The sequence below is a fragment of the Pneumocystis jirovecii genome, assembly GCF_001477535.1.
Source record: "Pneumocystis jirovecii RU7 chromosome Unknown supercont1.18, whole genome shotgun sequence".
Classification (NCBI taxonomy): Eukaryota; Fungi; Ascomycota; class Pneumocystomycetes; order Pneumocystales; family Pneumocystaceae; genus Pneumocystis; species Pneumocystis jirovecii.
In genome coordinates, this window is record NW_017264792.1 from 179890 (window position 1) to 201397 (window position 21508).

The following is a 21508-nucleotide window of genomic DNA, read 5'->3' on the forward strand; positions in this document are numbered from 1 at the left end:
AAAATTATAAATATTTAAGAATATTATTAAAGATACCAAAAATATATGAAATATTAGAAAGAATTTAGATGATAATAAGGACTCTTAAAAAAGATTGTATATATAAACAGATTGAAATAGATAATAAAAATTAATCAAATTCAATATCGTCATTTATATCATATAATAAAGAACCAGGAAATTCTTTTTTATTCAATGAAGGGGTATAAGCTGATACTGTAAAATTTAGTTAGGAAAGAATCATATTTGATATAATCATACATAAGTTTTTTTTAGATATGACTAATTGATATGAAAGAATTTCAGTAATTATAGAAACCAGTGATTTCATAGTATTGCAGGAAAGATAATGATCGTTATAATAATTTTCGTAAATAGAGTCGATAAGATCATAATATTTTAAATTCTTTTTTTGTAAAATTTTCTGATATACAGGATATGTTATTTTTGATGTAGATGAGCGATTTACTGGAGATGGTAATCCCATTAATATACTTGAAATAGCTACGAAAGAGGAGATTCGCTGCTGTAAAGAATGTTGCCACATTTTTTTAGAAGAAAGCATTGCATCCGAATAACTTAGAGATGAAAGTATAAAATCAACTTGTTCTATATCATTACAAGAATCTAAATAATTATGATGGAGTGCTAAAACATACGTGTCATAGTCTACTGGTATGGTGTCTAATATATCATCAGGATTTATTTTCAGTGCCCGTCTTTCATAAACTTTTAAATGAACAGGCAAAGAATTTTGGGGTAATGTATTCTCTAGTCTGTCTTCTAAAGAGTCGCCAACACGTTTATTGTATACAACTTTACCAATAGCATGAAATAAGCCTAGTGTAGTTTCTCTACTTGTAATTGAATTTATAAATAAAATTTGATTTTTAAATAATTTAGGTTTTTTACTATTTTTCTGAAAAGGTGCATGATTAATAAACTCTGTATCTGATTTTTTCTTGATTATTCCTAAGATAAATTGTAAAGTGTTCAATGCTGAACGAATGTCTCCACAAGATGATGTAATAACTGATTCTACTAATTCTAAATCAGGTTTTTGTGAATGGTATTCAATATTGACTATTCTATTAATTATTTTTTGAAGAGACAATTTTGTTATTGGATTAAAACTATAGAATTGTTATTACTGTGTTTATATAAAAAATCACTCACTTAATCTGTACAGTTTTTTCTGATTCAATAATAGTCTTACCTAATAAATTTTTTATACTCAATCCTCGAACCTCCTTAGTATCCATTTCATCAAATCCTTTAAAATCTACTTCTGTCACTATAAGTACAAGAGGATATTTATTTCTAGAAGATGTAATGTAACGAAGTATAAGTGACTGAAAATCATTTTCTTTAGAAATGTCGTAAAATGATGTATAAATATTTGGTAAATCCTCAATTAAGATTATTTTTGATTCAGAAGAATTCTTAATCGTTTGATCAAAATCTAAAGATGAATATTGTTTTGACATTAAAAGAAAATTTTCAAATTTTGAAAATAGTGATTGATAGTCTAAATCTAATTAAATTATTATAAAGTATTCGAAACTATATTTTAATATAAAAACCTGTATTTTCTGGTAATAAAGACATTGGATTTTGCCATTCTAAAATTTCAAATCCCATTTCTTTAGACAAAACATTAATTGTAGACGTTTTGCCTGAACCTGCTGGACCCGTAAGAATAATTAGTTTCTACATTTGTTAAACTATTAACAATATATAATCAGTTTGCCCTAACTTTTTGAGAATTATGTTTTAATACTCTTTGTAAACAATATCGAACTTCTGAAATTTTTTTTTTGCTAACAGCCAAATCATCAACAGTTAAAGGACTATATTTTTCAGACCACAATATTTCATCTAGTTTTATTAAAAATATTTCTATTAAATTATAAATAATAAATGCACCATTTTGTTTATCTGTTTTTTCTGTTTTGCTTTTTTTTGTAGCATGAAATGTTACCATCATATTTTGGCACTTTCCATGAATATTTTTATGTAAACGTATAGATTCTTTATCATCTTCTGATTCAGTTTCAATGATGATAGAATCGTACTCAAGATATTTGTTTTTAGATTGAAATAATGGTAGAGTTGATACCGGAATAATTTCATGTTTTTTAGAGTTTTTTGGATGTTTAAGAACTTTTGAGATATTTTTAGAAGCATTATCTGGGCTTTTGTGTATTTTTCGTCTTTTTAATGGCATTTTCTTTAAATATTTATTAACTCCTTATTCTAGTTCAGACAAAAAGCCTTATTTTGACACTGAATTAGTCTGAAAAAATCCAAAATTACCTATGGAAATCAATAAAAATATCCTATATATCTAATAACATTGTATTAAAAAAAAATCACGTCAAATAGCAATGTTTTTTTAAACGCCAGATGTTGATATTCAAGAATTCACGTGATATAAATCGACTTACAGAAAATCATTATCAGCAAGTGTTTTAATAAATCTTTTTTAAAAAAGAACAAAAAGTAAATTAGTAAATTTAAAGTATAACGAGATTCATTTCTCAACCGTTTAAAGGATTGTAAAAATCTGTCTTCGAAAGACTTAAAATGAAGGTTTGCAATGAAATTATCTTTTTAATAAATCAGAAGTATATTAATTAAAAAAATAGCCATGGGCCATACAGACAAATGCTCATAAAATTCCAAGGAATGTCTCTAGAATATCTCTCACTGATTTATCAACAGAAGAGGTCTCAGATAATGAGTTGCAGTTCGAAAGTGCATATGCTAGAATGTTGTTTTCTAAAGATATTAATTCTATTGAAACAGCGTCCATGCCTGAAAACGAGTATAGTGTTTGTAAAAAAATGGATAAGATGATATCTATAGAAAAACAAAAAGAGTTTCCGCGCCAAACTTTAAAACAAAATATACATCAATCTAATTCTGCATTACAAGCAATTACAAATATTGAAGATACCAATCAATATCATGTACCTGACAAAAAGGTATGTTTTTATTTACTTTATTATATTTATTATATTTATTTGGATTTAGGTTCATTTTATGTCAACAAAAAATCTAAATCCACGTTGGGATACTAAACATAATGAGGAGCTACAGCCAACATTTCATCAGGTATAACCTTTTAAAATTCTATTTCTAGGGATTTATTTATATCTAAAAAGTCGGCTGATTCATCTGTTTGTTCGAATTCTACTGCACTTATAACCATACAAACCAAAATAAATTATCAACATAATCAAGAACCACTTGTATCTCAGACGCCTGCTTTAAAACAAGGGTATATAAAATTTGTTCTTATAACTATTTTTTTATAATTATGTAGCTGGGGAACTAATACATCATCTTCAGCACGTTGGAAACGAGTTGGACGTACTGGCTTAGGTCCACCAAAACGTGCTGAACGACTTTCTTCTGAAAGTGCAGAAGGGTTCGAAAATACTACAGAAGTTGAACACGAGGATTCAAAACAACATTTTTCTGATACAGAAAAGCAAAATTCAATAACTTTCAATAATGATAAAGAGAATATACCAAAAGAATATATTACAACAGAAAGAAATAAATCATGTCTTTTTCAGGCGTTGTCAAAATCTGTCTCTCCAATAAAAAATCAGGAAATCTCATCAGGAAAACTCAAAAAAATGCAGCCTATGTTAATTAATCCAATAAATAGTCCTCATAATATGAATTTAGTTATTGAAAATAAAATAGTAAGTTTTTTTCTTTCAGTATATTACTTATTAAATTAGGAAAAGAATGACTCTACTCTGTCAACATGTACAATAAAACCTCCACTTGTTGAAAATTTACAAAAAGATGTACAAATAAATTGCTTTGAAAATCGTTCTATCAAAGAATATAATGCATGCCATTCGTCATTGATATTAAAATCTGAGAAAGAAGACTCGACTAATGTAAATAATGATGTTAAACCTCAAATAAATATTTCTTCTAACTTAGAAACTGGTTCATCTTTATTGCAAAAAATACCAGTAAAATCTAAATCTATTACCTTTGTATATATCTATATTTGATATTATGATTTAATATTTTATAGGTAAATTCACGACCTTATAACAGATTAGATCTTATTGGAAGAGGTGGAAGTAGTAAAGTATTTCGTGTAATGGATCAAAATAACAAAATGTTTGCTCTTAAAAAAGTCCATTTTGACAAAGAGGATAAAAGTGCTGTTGTTAATTTTAAAGATGAAATTGAATTATTAAAGAAACTTTCAGGACATGAAAGGATTATTAAGTTATATGATTCTGAAATTAATGATGCAAAAGGATACTTAACAATGGTAAAATATGATTTTGAAAAATTAATTGTTTATATGGTTTGTAGATATTGGAAATTGGTGAGATTGATTTATCACATTTACTTGCAAAACAACATCAAAGGCCATTAGATATAAATTTTGTTCGATTATATTGGGACCAAATGCTTCAAGCTGTGCAAGCTGTTCATGAGCAAAAGATTGTACATTCTGATTTAAAGCCTGCAAATTTTTTACTTGTCGAAGGATCTCTTAAATTAATAGATTTTGGTATTGCTAAAGCAATTGGAAATGACACAACAAACATTCATCGTGATTCGCAAATAGGAACTATAAATTATATGTCTCCTGAAGCGTTATCTGAAGTGCATTCTGCTACATCAGGTGGTCAAAAAATAATGAAATTGGGAAGAGCTAGTGATATATGGAGTCTGGGATGTATATTATATCAAATGGTGTATGGAAAAACACCGTTTGCTCATTTAACAATGTTTCAAAAAATCAAAGCAATACCAGATCCTAAGTACTTTATTAGTTTTCCAATTATGGCTTTTCCTATTTCGCATAATGAACAAAATCAACAAGAGGGTGTTAAGGTTGATAAAAATTTAATAAGGGTTATGAAAAGTTGTCTTGAAAGAGATCCGACAAAAAGGAAATCGATTCCAGAATTATTACAAGATCGGTTTTTACGGCCAGAAAAGCATTTTCAAAGTCATGGTCCAACTGTTAGATTAACATTAGAGCAAATGATTCAATTAGTTGAGCAAACAGCTGATGCAGTGAAATCGGGGAAGTATAATATAGACCAATTGAGGGCTGCAACTAGTGTAATATTCTTTTTAAAAAAATTAATATTCTAAAATCTTATAGGAGTCCTTCGCAAAATTGTTAGAGATACAAGACTAAAAGAATGAAAGTATTAATGATTATATTTAAAAATAAAATTTATGGTGATTTATAAAATATTTGTGAAAATTCTTAAATTTGAATATTTATCAAAGGTATAAATTTAATAATCAAAATTAGTTTCAATTTTGTAAATGGTATATCATTTTAATGTGAAATATTCTATACGACAAATATGTGACTCTACTTTTGTGTTTTATGTATTTTAATTTCAGAAATTCTAATTTCGTTAAAATTTTCTTTAAAACTTTTGTATTTACCTTAATATTGTATAATCTTGTTTATTTTTTACAATTTTTATACGTCTATGGCGACGTTTTTTTTTTATGAAGTATGACATAGGAGCTTTTGTTAGCTCTAAAACCCTTGCTCTACATGTAAAAAGTTTTTCGTCTATATATGGTTGTCCTTTTAATGTGTAATCTCTTGAGCCCAGTTTAGAGACACAATTTAATCTAATTATATCACCAGGAGTAACATCACGCAATTTTTGAGGAAGAGTTACAATGTCCCCTTCTGTAACAATAAATGGGCGACCATATATGTGAATAATAGCGTAATAAGAAGATTGAAGTCTGAATTTTTCAAAAGTACTGATGACTCGGAAAGATGTTAATTGAGTAGTAAAAAAAAAAAATCTTGGAAATATAAATATAGGTCTAGTCTTGTATGAAGAATAAAAATGTTTATTTTGTATTTTAAAATGTAGTTTTTCTATAAAAAAAGTAGTTTAGTAATTCGCGAACATTTATAATTTTTGGTTTAAATTTACCTTTAAAAAAATTATATTTAAGAGATAACATAAAAGATTGTTTTTTGATTAAGTCTAATGTATTCTGTAAGTTCATTTGATGTGTTTTTTCTATGAATTAGATTAATGACTTTTTTAGTAAAATTAATGATATTAAGTTTCGATCTACTTAACGTTTAAAATTTTTGAAAAAGTTTATTTTAAATTTTAATTGAAAAATGGTATTTTGATTTTCTTTTTCTTAGGTTTTTCTAAGTTTAATAGCCTCAAGGTGATTATATTGAAGCTCATATTAAAAGATATGGTCGTCGTCTTGATTTTGAAGAAAGAAAGTAGTTTTCTAATGTTTTATAAAATATTAAGATTAAAACAATGGTTTAGACGTAAACGAGAAGCTCGGGCATTTCATAGGGGATCTGAGTATGCAAGAAAATTGACAGGAATTAAGGCAAAGATTTACAATAAACGACGAAGACATGAAAAAATTCAAATTAAAAAGACGTATGGTTATTTATTGGGTTTAAATATTTACTAAAAACTTTTTTGGTTTAGTATAAGAGCACATGAAGAAAGAAATGTAAAACAAAGAGCTCCTAATGTTATTCCAGATGGTGCAGTGCCTGCATATCTCTTAGACCGTGCAGATGAAAAACAAGCTAAAATACTTTCAAATATGGTGAAGCAAAAACGAAAAGAAAAGGCAGAGAAGTACAGTGTTCCTCTTCCTAGAGTTCGTGGAATTTCCGAAGAAGAGATATTTAAAGTTATTAAGACTGGGAAAAGTAAGAAAAAGTCATGGAAACGTTTAATTACAAAAGCAACGTTTGTTGGAGAAGGATTTACACGGAAACCTGTAAAATATGAGGTAAAGATATTTTTATTGCTTTTCAAGAAATACCTGATCTTTTTAAAGAGATTTATAAGGTTTTTTGCTTTTATTTTTTTAATACATGTCTCATGTATCAAGACCTATGGCTCTTCGGCAAAAGAAAGCAAATGTTACTCATCCAAAGCTTGCTGTAACTATGCAGTTTCCAATTCTTGGTGTAAAAAAAAATCCTCAATCTCCTATGTATACACAACTGGGTGTTCTCACAAAGGGAACGGTATATTAAAGGAGAATGTATGACTTTTCTAATACAAATAGATTATTGAAGTAAATGTAAGCGAAATGGGTCTTGTAACATCTGGTGGGAAAGTAATATGGGGAAAAGTATTAAATTGTGATTTTTAGAGGCATTTATCTTATATTTTTATAGTATGCTCAAATAACGAATAATCCTGAGAATGATGGTAAATGCTTTTATTTTTATACATCATACTTATTTTTTAGGGTGTGTTAATGCAGTTTTACTTGTATAAAAATATTTTTTGGGCACTGTTTTATTGTTTATATTATACATTAATGAAGTATCTTACGGTTTTTGAATTGTATGTTTTTATATTGTTTATGTTGTTAACTTATATTCCATGCATAACTTGGACTTTTTTTTTATTTTTGAAAGTATTATAGGGATATTAAATATAAAGGCAATTTTGTCAGAGTTATTTATTATTACATACATTATTATGAATCATTTATTTTATTTTTAGAAAATGCATCTTATTTTTAATGGTAAACATATAGATTTACTTGATTGTAAAAAATAAAGCTTTGAAGCATGTTTTTTTACACCATTGTTTACATAATATTTTGTATTTTTACGTTTTTATAAATATCAATCGAGTTTCTTTTCGATATAAAAAATGAAAAGAAATCAAATTTTATGGTTTATATTCCCTTATCTGTCTATTTATGGATTTTCAGTATATGATGATGTAAGTTTTTATTGTTTAGTGTTTATGTTTTTCATAAAAGATAGATTTTAAGTCGCCCGCGTTATCAAGTCAAGTTTAAAGATATACCTATTTCAGCACAAATAGCAAATGATCGGCTTTTATATGATAGTAATACACACAATCAAAGTATAGATCATGAAATATTAAAGTTAAATAATGAAAAATATTTTTGTACTACACCTAAAGTTGAGCATGAACCGATAGATAGTGAAGAAACGCCTGATGCTAAGGCTAAAAAAGAAAATGAGACAAAAAAAGCTCTTGAAAACGGCTTAAAACTTATTTCTCCCTTAGAGAATAGCTGTATATATTATGTAAGGATTCCATTTTATTATTTTAATTATAATAATAAAAAGACAGTTAGAAGGATGGTGGACGTATGTCTTGTGCTATAATAAATATGCAAAACAATTTCACCCATTGGATTGGGATGGTTCTCAAAAAAGTCTTCGTATATTGGAAAATCAAAGTGAAATTTATTACCTTCTGGGAAGGTTTAATACATCTATAAAAGAAGGAATATCTACATTTTCTTCCAAAATAGAGTATAATGGAGATTCGTATTATATTAGTCAAAAAGTTGGCGGTGGTACATATTGTAATTTTATTCAAGAAAATCGGCATGTTGAAATTCAGGTGCATAGTTTTTCGTTTCTACAAACTATTGAAAGATGATTCTAACGATGTTTTAGTATATGTGTGAGCCCGATGCATATGATAAAATTGTTTTTGTTACAGAAATTTCCGCATGTTCTTATAAAATAGTAGTTCATACTTCAAGATTATGCAAAGAACCTTTTTTTAATCAACTAACTAGTAAGAATGCGCACGTGATTAATTGTGAAAGAATATTGGATGACGATGAATATGTTAAATGGATGAATGTCATGTTTCCGAAAACAACTAATTCTCAACATTTAGGTTTTTTGCATCCTGGTTCGCATAATCATATTTTTGTTCAAAAAAGTTCTTTGAAAAAAATAAATGTTCAAAAATCTTCGTATATTTATAAAAGTAAGGGAAAAGGCTTGCATGGTAGGAATAATCGGAAGGATGAACGTGTAACTAGATCGTTAAAAGAGGGAAGTCAGGAATATTTGGTATTATTGAATCATCCTGAAGAAACCGAAAAACCAAATAATGGGGAAAACAATGCAGGCACCATTTTTGTCACTACGATTTATGATTCTTCAACGTATCGTGATTTTCTAAACCATAAAAAAAAACATCAATTAAAAAAAATAAAAGAAAATATTCGGTTTTCAGAACAAATGGAAAAAGATGAAAATAAAGAACAAAAAACTAGGGATGAATAACAAAAAATGGCTTCAATTGTATATATATACGCATAGTCAATTACTATGTATTTGAAGAATTTGTTGTATTTCTACGTTTTATTCATTACAAGCATAAAAGTATGTATTTTTCAATTATTCTATATTCTATATACATATTTATATTGGACGAATGAAACGTCTCTGTCAAGTCGTAAAGACAAAAGCACTTGTCTTTTTCCATTGTTTACAATATATTTTTATAATACATTCATTAAAACTTATCGTGAAATGTATAAAATTCTAAACCATTCAATCGTATACCCCGTATAGAAAAAAAGGATGTCGTCGAACTCATCTAAGGCAGATTTTTTGTATAAAAAAGATGATTCCTTCAATGAATCTTCCCGCGTTAACCCATCTTTCTTTAAAGATTCACCTTGTGCCTTGAAAGAAAAAAAAGTATGCATTTCCATGTATATCTAGACACGTATAATGATTAACTTTTCAATTGATTGAATAGGTCAAGGATGAGTCTATGCTACCAAATGACGGAATACCAGTCAAAGTAGATGTTGATGGTTTCGAAACATGTTTCTTAAAGTCAAATTCAAAGACCTTGTCTAACGCCTTGTAATAGACGAATGCCTATACGTCAATCACTTTGAAAAATACTGTACATTGGAGCCTCAAGTAGACGATGTATTCAACAACCACGGAATGCCTTGTGAAGACACTTGTAGAGTGCTTGCATATTCACAGTCACTTCTAACAAGACAGTGGATCCAGCGTCTCTGGAGGAATTAAAGGCAACATGCTCCTCAATACAAAAGTGCCTTGAGCTTCGCTTCAAGTATTTACGGTTGTCTCTTCAGCGTCCTATAGACAACCCGAGACACCAGGATACATGGGAAATATATCCAAATGATAACCAGAACCCCGAAAACTGGCAAATACCGTCCGAGGATACTCAGACAAAATACAGGCTTGAGCCGTCTGGGGTTTTCCAGATCTATGCGTCCAAAGAGGGTATGCATCTGTCAGAACGACAGCAATTGCACTCTTTTCTGGCAATATTCTGGCGATATTTCTGACGCTGACGGCCCGACTAGACATGGACGCCAACAAGCCAATGCTGTCGATACCAACGGTAAACGATTTCTGTGCCGACCTCAAGAGCGTTTTCTCCGTCTCAAACGACGGCCCGGCTAAGACATTCGCCGCCGACCGGCTGGCGTATCTGGACTCGACATGGGACATTTATTCACTGCGCTTCGGGCACCAAGAGTCTCGCAGAATCAAGGTACTTGCAATCACCGCTAACACTACACTAAATACAAAAGAACATCCTCCACACTGACTTTTACTCTGTCAGAAAAGTCGATACCCATATTCACCACGATGCTTCGGTCTGTCTCTGCACACCAATGCCCGTTCCTTATGTCGGTAGTTCACCCAAAGGCACCTGCTGCAGTTCATCAAGTCCAAGCTCAAGGACCACCCCAATGTACGTTGCTTCCCACCCTTTCCCGCATAACCTCCCGTATAACCTCTGTAGGACGTTGTCCTTGTCCAGGATGGGCGTCCCTTCACACTAAGAGACTTGTTTGACTCTTTGGGGCCGTCCCCCGGCCTGGCCCCCGACGACCTCACTGTCGACCTCCTCGGCATGCATGTAAGTCCCCCACACTCCACACTACTTCCACATTACACCCACATCCTCACACTACTCACACCACCTACACCACACACTATATCACACCACCCACACTATATACCACACTATACACCATACTATACACCATACTATACACCACCCACACTACATCACTCATACTGCACACCCACACAGCACAGCACTGACTCTCAAGGCGTACAGGGACACCTTCCAGCGGTTCGACGTTTTCAACTCAAAGTTCAACCCCTTCGGGCGCCCCGCCTTCCGCTCCGTCTTCCTCTGCGTCAACAACCACCTCAACGGAAGGTACTTTGCCGAGCTCACCCGCGGTATTCCCCTCCCTTTCCTCCCTCTCCTCTCATCCTCCCAGAGGCAATCGACAGGCTCGAGGCCACCAAGTGTCACTTCGCCGAGCACAGAATCACTCACTTTGGACTGTCTGGCCTCCCCTAACCCTCCCCTAACCCTGCTCACCCTACAGCTCCCCCGACGAGTGGGACTCCCTTGCCGCTTGGGCTGTCGACCACAGCCTCTTCTCCCCGCGTCTCCGCTGGCTTGTCCAGGTTCCCCGCATCTACCGCGTTTTCAGGGCCGATGGCTCCCTCCAGTCCATGCACCAGCTCTTCAAAAGCACTCTCCTTGCCGCCGCCCGCCATGCTAACCTCCGTAGACCTTTTCCTCCCCCTCTTTGACGTCACCTCCAACCCCTCCCGCAATCCCAAGCTCCACATCTTCCTCCGGGCTGTCGTCGGCTTTGACACCGTCGACGACGAGTCCGTCCCCGAGAACGACCTCGACTTCGATCCTCCTCCCCCCCTCGCCTGGGACTTTCCCGACAACCCGCCTTATTCCTACTGGACATACTACCTCTATGCAAACCTCGCTTCCCTCAATCGCTTCAGGAGCGCTAGAGGCCTGAACACCTTTGTGTTTAGGCCCCACTCTGGTGAGGCCGGCTCGCTGTCCCACCTTGCGGCCTCTTTCCTCACGGCCCACTCTATCAGCCACGGCATTCTCCTCCGCGAGACGCCTCTCCTCCAGTACCTCTACTACCTCGCGCAGATCGGCATAGCCGTGTCGCCTATATCTAACAACGCGCTCTTCCTCGCCTTCTGTAAGCACCCCTTCCCCCTCTTCTTCCGTCGCGGGCTCAACGTGTCGCTCTCGACCGACGACCCTCTCCTGTTCCACCTGACCGACGATCCGCTTCTCGAGGAGTATTCGCTCGCCTCACAGGTACTGGCGTCCCCACGTTGCTGTGCCTGCTTACCCGCAGATGTGGAGCCTCTCTGCCGCTGACATGTGCGAGCTTGCACGTAACTCTGTTCTACAGAGCGGCTTCGAGCACCGCCTTCAGCGTGCTTGGCTCGGCGCCGCCCTTTCCGACGAGCACCGCACCAACGTCCCCGCTGTGCGTATCGCCTACCGCCGCACAACGCTCCTCTCCGAGCACTGCATGCTCCGCCGCGTTAGCCGCCGGTCCTCCGCGCCCGTAGCGCGCGGAACTTGCGTGTCTGCAGACTCAGCCTCTGTGCAACATGCACGCGTCCGACGCGGTCGCCACGGCTGCTGAGGGAGGTGTTGCGTGGTGGCCGCGGTACAGCTGCCGGCGCCGTTGCAGCGTGCAGCTGCGCGGCAGACGCCTCGCGTACGCGGCCCAGCGTAAAGTCGAGCCGCGGGCCGGCCTCACAGAGAGAGACGCTGGTAGCGCCGCGGCACAGCGTGTAGACGCGCAGGTGCGCGTGTGAGTCGGTCGCAGTAAGGCAGACAGCGTGTTGGAGGCCGTCGGCGTGGATGCGCGGAAGTGGGCCGCCAAAGAGGTCGAGGAACAGCGAGGAACAGAGGCGGTGCGGCGGAGACACGTCGAAGGGGGCGCCAGCAAAGAGAAGGAGCGGGCGGAGGCCGCAAGGAGACTTGGCAGAGAAGAGGTGCATCGGGTGGGCATCAGAGAGACAGAGTTCGAGCATGTCGAGGAGGGCACCGTCAAAGAGGCGGGCAAAGATAAGGACGTCACCGCGCTTACGGGAGGACGAAGCAACAACAACAAGCGCAGCGTGGTTCTTGTGTGCGAGGAATTCGAGGGAAGCAGGGTCGTCGAAGGGGTAGAGGGCGTTCGGGCGGGACAGAGAGACAGAGTCGGGAGCAAGCGCAGAGAGATCGGCAAGGATGCGGTGGAGAGCCGGAGAGGAGGAGGGGCCGCGGAGAAAAAGAGCCCTTTTGGGGGCGTGTGAGGCGTGTAGTGCGTGCAGTGCGTGCAGCGACATGCGGAAGAGGGGGTGTGCAGGCGGGATAGGAAGCGGGTGCACGGAGCGAAAGCGAGGAGTGGCAAGATGAACATAGTGGCGGCCGTGGGTGCAGTAGTGGCAGTGGTGGGGGGAGTGGTGTGGCGGCGAGGGGGAGAGACGGTGCGGGTGGTGGTGGTGGTGGCGGTGGTGGCGGTGTATGTGGTGTGGGGGGTGACGCGTCTAGCGCAGGAGCACCCACTGGTGGTGCCGATGAGAACGGTGTAGTGGGGGTGAGTGTGCTGCGTACAATGTGTAGTGTGTAACGTGTGTAGTGTATGCGCAGCGGATGGTATATAAGCGGATGGTGTATACGCAGCGTGTATCAGTGGACAGCGGACAGCGTACGCGCTGTGCATGGGCGGTGTGCACCGCACAGCGTATACCATGTATATATGCGTATATTGTGCGTATATATGTCTATATATGTGTATATATGCATACATATACTGCAGTTGCATCAATGTATACGATAGATGCACTAGACATGCTCTTGGATATACCACAGCTACAGCGCAGTGTATGCCACATTGTAGCATAGACATCAGACACATCATGTATATGCACACACTATACACAGCATGGTTACACCGCACAGTGCATACTGCAGTGTATACTATATACATGTTAAATTATACACTACACAGCAGACCACAGTCGCTGTGCGCTGCAAAGCTGTCTATCCAGCCTGTGCAGTGTGCAGTGATACACGCTGCGTGTGTTGTGTACACTTATGCACGCTGTATATACATACCATGCACTATACATACCATACACTATAATCATACACTATAACTATATATACCGTGTATGCCATATATACTATATATACTATACATACTATATATACTATACATACTATACCTATGATACAGTGCATTCATATACACTATACATTCATATACACAGTATACTATAAATACCATAAATACCATATGCCATATGCACTATATGCACTATGTGCACTGTAACTATACATACACACTATACACTATGCACACACTACACGCTGCATATACACTGCACACCATATATACTGTGCATATTATACATACTGTATATGCTATATACACTATGTATGCTATGTATGCTATGTATGCTATGTATGCTATGTATGCTATATTATATACACTTATATACACTATATATGCTATATGCTATGCACACAGTATGCTATGTATACACTATGCTTTGTATGCGTTGTATGCGTTGTATGCGTTGTGTATGCGCAGTGTACCCGCAATGCAGCAGCATATACACCGTGCTGTGTAGCAATATATGCACTAAACATATACAGTACATACACTGCTACACTGTACGATGCACGCGCTGCGTGCCAGTGGGCGTCTGTGCGTGTCTATGCATGTGTATGCGCGTAGTCTGTATGTCTGTGTATATTTGTGTGTATATGCATGTATATATGCGCAGTGCATGCGGTGCACTGTGTCAGCGGTCGCCGTAGGTGTGCAGTGTGTATACGCAGTATATGTATAGTATGCACAGCAGCATAGTCGCAGTGCATACACCGCAGAGTGCATGTGCAGTGGATATATTATATGCACATACGCCCATATGCTGTACTGCACGCCATGTGTGCTATACACGCTATATGCTATACACTATGCACGCTGCATGCTTTATATGCGCGTTGTATGCGCTGTATATGTATAGTATATGCGTGGATGTCTGTGTATATGTATGTATATGTACAGCGTGCACACCATGTATACGGAGTGTATGTACATTGTATGTGTATATCATACATATACGCTGTACAATATATAGTGTGTGCTGTATGTATAGTGTACAGTATATATGTAAAAAACATCTACACGACACAGGGTATGCGCGGTGAATATATGTTAGTGCTATCTTAGTGCTATCTTAGTGTTGTGCTAGTGTTGTATATTGGAGTTATATATCAATGTTATAAAGTACATGTTGAGTGTAATGTATAAAGGCATATGTTAAAAGCAAATGCTAAAACTGTTAAAAATATGCCTTAATGTTAAAGTACAAGTTAAGATACATGGCTATAGTACAATGCGGGTTATAAGCTGTAGAGCTGCAGATTCAAGACGGATACAAGTTGAGCAGTGTTAGGGCTAAAGCTGAAAACATAGTAGAGTTAGGGCATAGGCTGATCATATGTATAGGTTATATGTGTTATAAGATTGCACTTGGCAACAGCGTTAGGGCTAATAATAGGATCAGATAGGATTACAACAAAAGCGCAGGGGTTGCCGTAGAAACCAAAAGAAAATAAACTGAGAAAGAGTTGCTACAGCAACATGAGACCATGGCAACCATCATTAAAGTTAGGGTTTAGGGTTATGCCTTGCGAAGCACTCTTAAAGCGAGGCGAACGAGGTTAAGTCCGAGATCGATGCAGCACAAGAGAATGGCCAACGAGAAATTGTATCTATTACATTGCGGCAAAAGTCACAGTCAGAACACAGCGCCTGAAAAACGCCGATTAATAAGCAGAGATGGCAAAACTTGGTTACATTGTTTCCATGGCAACAATGATTGGCATACGAAGACTTAGGAACTCGGGACTGAGCATTGCCATGGTTACAAGAGCTAGGGTTGACGCGCCAGTTAAAGCGGTGTTTGGCTGCCAAAGCCGGCACCGAGACAGTGCTGTGCCGTACAGACGCAAGGATACATGAAAACGAGGGCCAAGGAGGCCGGTAGGGACGCCTCTCGTGTCCTCGGACTTTCTAGGCACCGGGTCATCGCTAGGACAACTGTTGTCATGGCTACTGTTACCCTGACAACAAGCCGAGATGAAAATGCTTTCCAAAGGCGTCTGTGAGGCGAGCCTTCCATCTGCGCAAGCACATCTTTTAGGCACAGCGCTGCGGCAAGAGGCTGTTTCCGCGAAAACAAGGGAGCGTTGTCTGAACAGCCAGGACTCGAGCGAGCACCGCCGCTCCACAGCAACACCTACCGCCGGCTGTGTTACCATAGCAACTATTTGCCACGGAAACCGAGCAGGGACACTCAGAGCAAAACGTGCTTTTAGCAGGCAGCAGGGCGCAGTGCATGCCGTCTCTGGCACAACTGGCTGGCAGTGCACTCGAGCTAAGCTGGAGATTGAGGGTCTTTCTGTAGAAACAGATATGCTGCCACAGCAACGGTAACCACGGCAACGAGACAGGTGAGCGGGACCCAGTCAGATGGCAATAGACATGATTGCATTGACAATGTCGCCGTCGTTCTCGCGAAGCGCTCTAACAGCCCTCGCACGAGACACCTTTGTCTGGTCCATGACAAGCTCAATATCCTTGGGAGAAAGGTCAGTGTCGTCAAGATCAACGGCATCGTCGTCCTCAGGCAAAGAGTCCTTAGGTGTATCGAGAGAAGCCTTGGGAGGAACAGAGGCAGAATGAGCAAGCTGCTGTGCAGCAGTAAGCTGATCCCGGGAACCAATATCCTCTACTTTGATTTGACCAAAAACAATATATATATCGGAAGAAGGCATTTTGTAGACCTCAGGATTGATGACGACAAAGAGAGTCTAAAAAGTGAGTGGAGAAGAGAAAAAAAAGGGAAAAAACGGATTTTGTGCGGGTAAAGGTGACACGGAGGACGCCGTCAATCTTTTTGAGCCCATGTTTAAGGATCTGTTTACGTGCCTTGGCCTCGGAGCGGGAAAAAACCTGGATATTGGAGCCAGCAGGAATATCAGAAGGAATATTGGCAGGATCAGTGTCAGAAGAAGAAGAAGAATCATTCTCAGGCTCAGGAGGGTGTTTAGAGGAGTTGCAGTCAGAATTTTCCTTAGGTTTCACCATCTGAAGAAGATTAGAAGGAATAAAGAGGAAGTAAAGAAAAAGTAAAAAAAACTGGAAATAAAAGAAAAAAAGAGTATAAACAAGGAAGAAAAAAAAGTAGAAAGTGGCAGAGAAGAGAAAAAGATACTTTATAGGAGAAAACATACCTTAGAAAACGGAATTGCTACGAATCAAAGTTGGGAGTGAGATCGTAGAGGTGAAGAATCATACGACAAAAAAATTATATTAATAGGCAAAAAAGCAGAATATCATAAATAAAATAATACAAAAAGAAGAGAAAAAGAAGGCAGAAAGAGGGAACAATTATGTAGTTAAAAAGAATATAGGTGTTAAAAAAGGAGGAAAAATGAGGGACTAGAAGGGGGAAGATTTCATGGAATGGGCTAGGACAAAGCAAAAATTAAAAACAAGGAAGAACAATTAACAAGAGAATAATTATTTTTAATATTTTAGTAAATATTATCTATGAAACAGAGACAGCAAAAAAGTGGCAATAATGTAAGATTCGAAACGGTGTATATTGAGATAAATCTATCGATGTAAGATTGGATGTGTAATCTTTGTATTTTAGCATAGTATTAAGATTATTTTGTATTTATTTAAAACAAAGGTTGAATGGGTTTTTTATAGGGCGGGTTTTTATTTATGATATAGATAAGTATATTTGATAGTATATATCGTGGAGATTCTGATTGGAATTTACAAATGTTTTATAATATTATTAACTGGCATATAAAGAAAAGGGAATAAAAATGCCAAAAATACAAAGAATTAGATAGGTAAAGATTATTCTTTTGTTAAAAAGTTAAAAACAAAAAATCTAAAGATTAAAATCTATAAAGGGGTTATCTTAGACTACAAAAAATCACATAGAATCAATAAAAACAGTAGACTAGAAATACACATTTTTTCCTTTATGTGTAATCTTTTTTATGGATTTTTCAAATAATTTTTCAAATATATATAACTATCGTAACTCGATATCTGTTAATATTATATAATTAACATAATATCTGGCAATATTTAATTAATAAAAGACCTCTCAAAGCAAAAAATGGCACTTTCAGATGAACAAGTGAATGCTGAAATGCAAAGATTAATCAATTTTATAAAGATAGAAGCAATGGAAAAAGCTAGAGAAATTCATATTAAGGTAAACGGATTATCTTTAGAAACAAGAAAATAAAACTTTATTCAGTCAAATGAAGATTCTGCTATTGAAAAGGCTAAAATAGTTCAGCAAGAAATGGCTAAAATTGATGAATTATATAAACAAAAAATGAAAAAAGCAGCCATGACCCAACAAATATCAAAATCAAACAAGATGAATTCATCAAGACTAAAATTATTGATAGAAAAAGAAAAAATCTTACAAGAAATTTTTGAAGAGGTTAAGGGAATAATTCAGGACCTAACTGAAGACAAAGAACGCTATCAAGAACTTTTGAAAGTTTTAATTTTACAGGTATGAAACAACTAAATACAAAGCCGTATAAAACATTTAGGGGCTGTATCAATTAATGGAAAAAAATATTATAATCCGTGCTCGTGAAACAGACTCTGCAATCATTGAAAAAGCTATTGATAATGCTGTTGATGTCTTCAAACATAAAACACATACGAATATAGACGTCCAAATTGACAAAGAATACCTTTGTTCAGATGGGTTTTTTTCCCTTTTATTATACTGCTTGTATTGATAATATATAGACTTGGTGGGATTATTATTTTTGAAGCAACTAAAAATATTTTCATTAACAATACATTCGAAGAAAGATTAGAATTATTAAAAAAAGAAGCCCTTCCCACCATTCGGCTAATACTGTTTGGGTAAAAATAATAACTTTATTAACACATTCTTATATATTTTTAGTCAATCGGAAAATCGTAAGTTTTATGATTAAAAAAGAATTCTAAATAATACGTTTATTTAATTCATCTCAATTCCAATATTATTCTATAAACTTCATTGTAAACGTATAATGCACTTAGAATATATCTTAATATAGTCCTATTTTTTAATTCGATGTTGCATTTTAATTACATTTTAGTCATATTTTATTAAAGTGGTATTCAAGTGTAGATTGGTGCATCTTTGAAAAAATGCCAAACGTATGAGTTAATCTTAACAAAAGCCTTTGAATCCTGACTTTAGCCTAAAAAATTAATATAATTTCTAATTTATATACTTTATACCTCTGTTCTAACAACAAAAGCATTCCTAGAGTTCAATATTTTTTCATCTACATTTTTCAATAATTTACATATTTTTTCAACAATTTGAATATCTTGACATGAGGATTGAGATAATATATAATCCAACATATATATGGCAATACATAATTCGAAATAGTTAGTATTAGAATCTATTGGAAAGAATGGTCGAGATGACTGTATATAATCAAGTATTCTTGAAAAAGAAAGATTAGGCTAATATCCAGATTAGGAAATATATGAAAACAAAAAAAAACAAACATTATCAGGAAAATTATCCGGCGGAATATGAGTATTTAGTAACATTGAAAACGCTAATGTAGAACGTAAAACCCTCCCATAAATATGTTCTACTGGAAATGATTGTAAAATACGTAATCTCATAAACGAGTCTTTCGTAATATTATAAGCAATACTAAACATATCAAATGCCTTTAGATAAAAATCAGAAAAAAGTATTGTCAATATTAAACTTATACTATAGATTGAAAATCTAGATTTGATATATTATTAAAAAGCTGAAAATAACATAAATATAATGAAGAACTTAAATAGAGCGCACAATTCTGATCCATGTAAAGCTTAAGTATGATTGAAAAAATAAGTAAGATGCATTGACGCTTTTTTATACGATTATGCCTAAAGTGTAGTTAGCCTGCATGTTATAAAAAACGAAAATCAAACTAAAATAAAATCATACAATAATGCATTCGTTAAAAAAATCAAAACCAGTTTAAGATTCACTATTTTTGAAAAAAAAATGTTATTTATATCATCTAAAAATAATTTAATTTTATTTTTACAAAAAAAAAACATACTATTATAATTTTTTATATTTTCAAATTCAATAAATGATTGAATATCTATTGCTTCACTACTTGCACCAAGAAGTAAAAAAATTCTCTTGATTTGAAATTCAGATAAAACATGCATCTGATAAAAAACTGAACTCTAAAAAATATTAATAAAACCAACAACATACGCATAAAAACAAACATATATTTTTAAAAGGATAGAAAAATATCCGTAAAGCAACATTCCATTTTCTTCTATACAAACTACATATATTAATATATTAAACATAATTATTAAGTTATTAAAATCATACGATTATCTAACAACCATTGTACAAATTTTGGAGAAAACTTATCGCCAGAGTCTGTCATATCCAAAAAATATCCTGTAATTAAAAGAAACGAAAATCTATCTTTCTCTTTTTTAATTAATATTAAAATTTAAAAATGCAACATTAATTACCCAACATCAACATATCACATTGCAATTCAAATTCTTTAGTAGATATGTCTTCTAAATCTATTTTTTTTATTTCATTAACAAAAAAGGACCAATATATTTGTTTTTTAAAAATATCAGTTTCATTAAGAACAGTTTGAAGTTCTTTTCTTTTCTCTTTTTCTTTTTTAAGAGCAATTTCAACTTCGGAACCAACAAAAGACGTTATATCGTCTAAATTAATTACTTCCACCTTAGATAATTCCTGAGCACGATTGAATGATTCATATCTTTTTTTCCTATTTTCTTGATCTTTTAAAAGAGTTTCAAGAGAAAAACAATATTCTGAAACAATAGGATCAATAGACTTTTTTCTAGATAAGGTAAAATCAATGATTTATATATTCTTTAAAATTTAAATTACTTTAATTTTTCAACATTTGACTTTTCAAAATTAAATTCAGTATTTAGTTCATTTTCAAAATTGAAAATTTCTAGTATAAAAAATTATTCATTTAAATTAATAAAATATTGATAATACCTTCATTATTATCCTTAACTAATTGATCTTTTATTGAGAATTCAGAAAAATTTGATACAGAGCAAGTTTTTGGCAAAAAAAAATCTGTTATAATTGTACTAGTTTAAATTAATCCAATAAAATTAAATAATAATACTTTTTAGTCTTTTTATTGTCTACACTGGAACATTTGTTATCCAATGACATGTTACTATTAACAAACACACTTTTTAAATTCTAAAATTCATTTTTAACTAAGATACGAGTCTTTAAAATTTAATTATTTCAATTATAATTATATAATTAAAAAGATCCAAGTAAAAATAACAAAAAAATAAAAATATAATAAGTTTTAACATAAAAATACCATATAAAGCTATTAATGAAAATATTTAGACAAAAAATTTAAAAATATCCAAAAATACTTGAAAAAACAGAAGATCATGTAAAATTTAAATATATAATTATAATATATTTATTGATACAATTCTAATTATAAAAATAAATTTAATTACCAACATTAAGTTAATAATTTTATTATAAGTTAAATTTCGAAAAAAACACTGTTAATAACTAAACATTTAAAATAACCAATAATAAATATTAGGTAATTATTTGAAAGTTATAAACTTTTTAATAATAATGATAATTATTATAAAAAATAGCTTTTACAATCTATTAAAAATGAATATAAAATTAAAATAAAGACAAACAAATTCAAAA

General features: G+C 34.5%; 13 protein-coding genes across 13 annotated transcripts; 8 read left to right on the forward strand and 5 right to left on the reverse strand.

Annotated features, from left to right (window-relative positions):
• Positions 1 to 130: 130 nt before the first annotated feature.
• On the reverse strand, positions 131 to 2227 carry T551_03597 (uncharacterized protein; the record flags this gene model as incomplete). The annotated part of the gene is made up of 6 exons (XM_018375860.1): positions 131 to 216; positions 262 to 1133; positions 1177 to 1534; positions 1584 to 1710; positions 1757 to 1878; positions 1927 to 2227. The coding sequence occupies 6 exons, from the start codon at positions 2225 to 2227 to the stop codon at positions 131 to 133; spliced, it is 1866 nt and encodes a 621-aa protein (XP_018228001.1).
• Positions 2228 to 2586: 359 nt separating this feature from the next.
• Positions 2587 to 5202, forward strand: T551_03598 (serine/threonine/tyrosine protein kinase MPS1; the record flags this gene model as incomplete). Its single annotated transcript, XM_018375861.1, has 9 exons — positions 2587 to 2592; positions 2649 to 2987; positions 3037 to 3117; positions 3168 to 3283; positions 3329 to 3716; positions 3756 to 4022; positions 4064 to 4309; positions 4354 to 5113; positions 5159 to 5202. The coding sequence occupies 9 exons, from the start codon at positions 2587 to 2589 to the stop codon at positions 5200 to 5202; spliced, it is 2247 nt and encodes a 748-aa protein (XP_018228002.1).
• Positions 5203 to 5377: 175 nt separating this feature from the next.
• T551_03599 (uncharacterized protein) lies at positions 5378 to 6042 on the reverse strand (the record flags this gene model as incomplete). The annotated part of the gene is made up of 3 exons (XM_018375862.1): positions 5378 to 5414; positions 5455 to 5908; positions 5967 to 6042. The coding sequence occupies 3 exons, from the start codon at positions 6040 to 6042 to the stop codon at positions 5378 to 5380; spliced, it is 567 nt and encodes a 188-aa protein (XP_018228003.1).
• Positions 6043 to 6163: 121 nt separating this feature from the next.
• On the forward strand, positions 6164 to 7307 carry T551_03600 (ribosome biogenesis protein nsa2; the record flags this gene model as incomplete). The annotated part of the gene is made up of 9 exons (XM_018375863.1): positions 6164 to 6166; positions 6210 to 6277; positions 6327 to 6446; positions 6498 to 6810; positions 6859 to 6869; positions 6913 to 7051; positions 7093 to 7158; positions 7205 to 7238; positions 7279 to 7307. The coding sequence occupies 9 exons, from the start codon at positions 6164 to 6166 to the stop codon at positions 7305 to 7307; spliced, it is 783 nt and encodes a 260-aa protein (XP_018228004.1).
• A 384-nt stretch (positions 7308 to 7691) lies between these two features.
• Positions 7692 to 9100, forward strand: T551_03601 (uncharacterized protein; the record flags this gene model as incomplete). Its single annotated transcript, XM_018375864.1, has 4 exons — positions 7692 to 7763; positions 7808 to 8098; positions 8145 to 8420; positions 8477 to 9100. The coding sequence occupies 4 exons, from the start codon at positions 7692 to 7694 to the stop codon at positions 9098 to 9100; spliced, it is 1263 nt and encodes a 420-aa protein (XP_018228005.1).
• A 300-nt stretch (positions 9101 to 9400) lies between these two features.
• On the forward strand, positions 9401 to 11655 carry T551_03602 (AMP deaminase; the record flags this gene model as incomplete). Its single annotated transcript, XM_018375865.1, has 12 exons — positions 9401 to 9520; positions 9582 to 9651; positions 9699 to 9797; positions 9839 to 10087; positions 10171 to 10361; positions 10402 to 10467; positions 10509 to 10565; positions 10617 to 10733; positions 10930 to 11065; positions 11107 to 11173; positions 11218 to 11377; positions 11407 to 11655. The coding sequence occupies 12 exons, from the start codon at positions 9401 to 9403 to the stop codon at positions 11653 to 11655; spliced, it is 1581 nt and encodes a 526-aa protein (XP_018228006.1).
• A 512-nt stretch (positions 11656 to 12167) lies between these two features.
• Positions 12168 to 13050, reverse strand: T551_05059 (rRNA-binding ribosome biosynthesis protein RPF2). The gene has a single exon (XM_018376028.1). The coding sequence runs from the start codon at positions 12998 to 13000 to the stop codon at positions 12206 to 12208; it is 795 nt and encodes a 264-aa protein (XP_018228007.1). The 5' UTR covers positions 13001 to 13050; the 3' UTR covers positions 12168 to 12205.
• A 16-nt stretch (positions 13051 to 13066) lies between these two features.
• T551_03603 (uncharacterized protein) lies at positions 13067 to 13246 on the forward strand (the record flags this gene model as incomplete). The annotated part of the gene is made up of 1 exon (XM_018375866.1): positions 13067 to 13246. The coding sequence occupies one exon, from the start codon at positions 13067 to 13069 to the stop codon at positions 13244 to 13246; it is 180 nt and encodes a 59-aa protein (XP_018228008.1).
• A 2567-nt stretch (positions 13247 to 15813) lies between these two features.
• Positions 15814 to 16164, forward strand: T551_03604 (uncharacterized protein; the record flags this gene model as incomplete). Its single annotated transcript, XM_018375867.1, has 1 exon — positions 15814 to 16164. One exon carries the CDS (start codon positions 15814 to 15816, stop codon positions 16162 to 16164), a length of 351 nt encoding a protein of 116 aa, XP_018228009.1.
• Positions 16165 to 16196: 32 nt separating this feature from the next.
• On the reverse strand, positions 16197 to 16818 carry T551_03605 (uncharacterized protein; the record flags this gene model as incomplete). The annotated part of the gene is made up of 2 exons (XM_018375868.1): positions 16197 to 16541; positions 16684 to 16818. The coding sequence occupies 2 exons, from the start codon at positions 16816 to 16818 to the stop codon at positions 16197 to 16199; spliced, it is 480 nt and encodes a 159-aa protein (XP_018228010.1).
• A 465-nt stretch (positions 16819 to 17283) lies between these two features.
• On the forward strand, positions 17284 to 17593 carry T551_03606 (uncharacterized protein; the record flags this gene model as incomplete). Its single annotated transcript, XM_018375869.1, is given in 4 exon segments — positions 17284 to 17357; positions 17429 to 17476; positions 17490 to 17525; positions 17557 to 17593. 4 exon segments carry the CDS (start codon positions 17284 to 17286, stop codon positions 17591 to 17593), a joined length of 195 nt encoding a protein of 64 aa, XP_018228011.1.
• Positions 17594 to 17872: 279 nt separating this feature from the next.
• On the forward strand, positions 17873 to 18652 carry T551_03607 (uncharacterized protein; the record flags this gene model as incomplete). Its single annotated transcript, XM_018375870.1, has 4 exons — positions 17873 to 17971; positions 18017 to 18283; positions 18324 to 18484; positions 18529 to 18652. The coding sequence occupies 4 exons, from the start codon at positions 17873 to 17875 to the stop codon at positions 18650 to 18652; spliced, it is 651 nt and encodes a 216-aa protein (XP_018228012.1).
• Positions 18653 to 18869: 217 nt separating this feature from the next.
• On the reverse strand, positions 18870 to 20992 carry T551_03608 (uncharacterized protein; the record flags this gene model as incomplete). The annotated part of the gene is made up of 12 exons (XM_018375871.1): positions 18870 to 18974; positions 19015 to 19248; positions 19294 to 19464; positions 19512 to 19671; positions 19733 to 19808; positions 19851 to 19983; positions 20029 to 20090; positions 20141 to 20245; positions 20290 to 20639; positions 20690 to 20759; positions 20807 to 20904; positions 20943 to 20992. 12 exons carry the CDS (start codon positions 20990 to 20992, stop codon positions 18870 to 18872), a joined length of 1614 nt encoding a protein of 537 aa, XP_018228013.1.
• Positions 20993 to 21508: the final 516 nt, after the last annotated feature.

Bases quoted from the DNA above. Each gene is read 5' to 3' on its own strand.
- T551_05059 (XM_018376028.1), bottom strand. From the start codon at position 13,000: ATGTCGCTGCACGCACTGCACGCACTACACGCCTCACACGCCCCCAAA.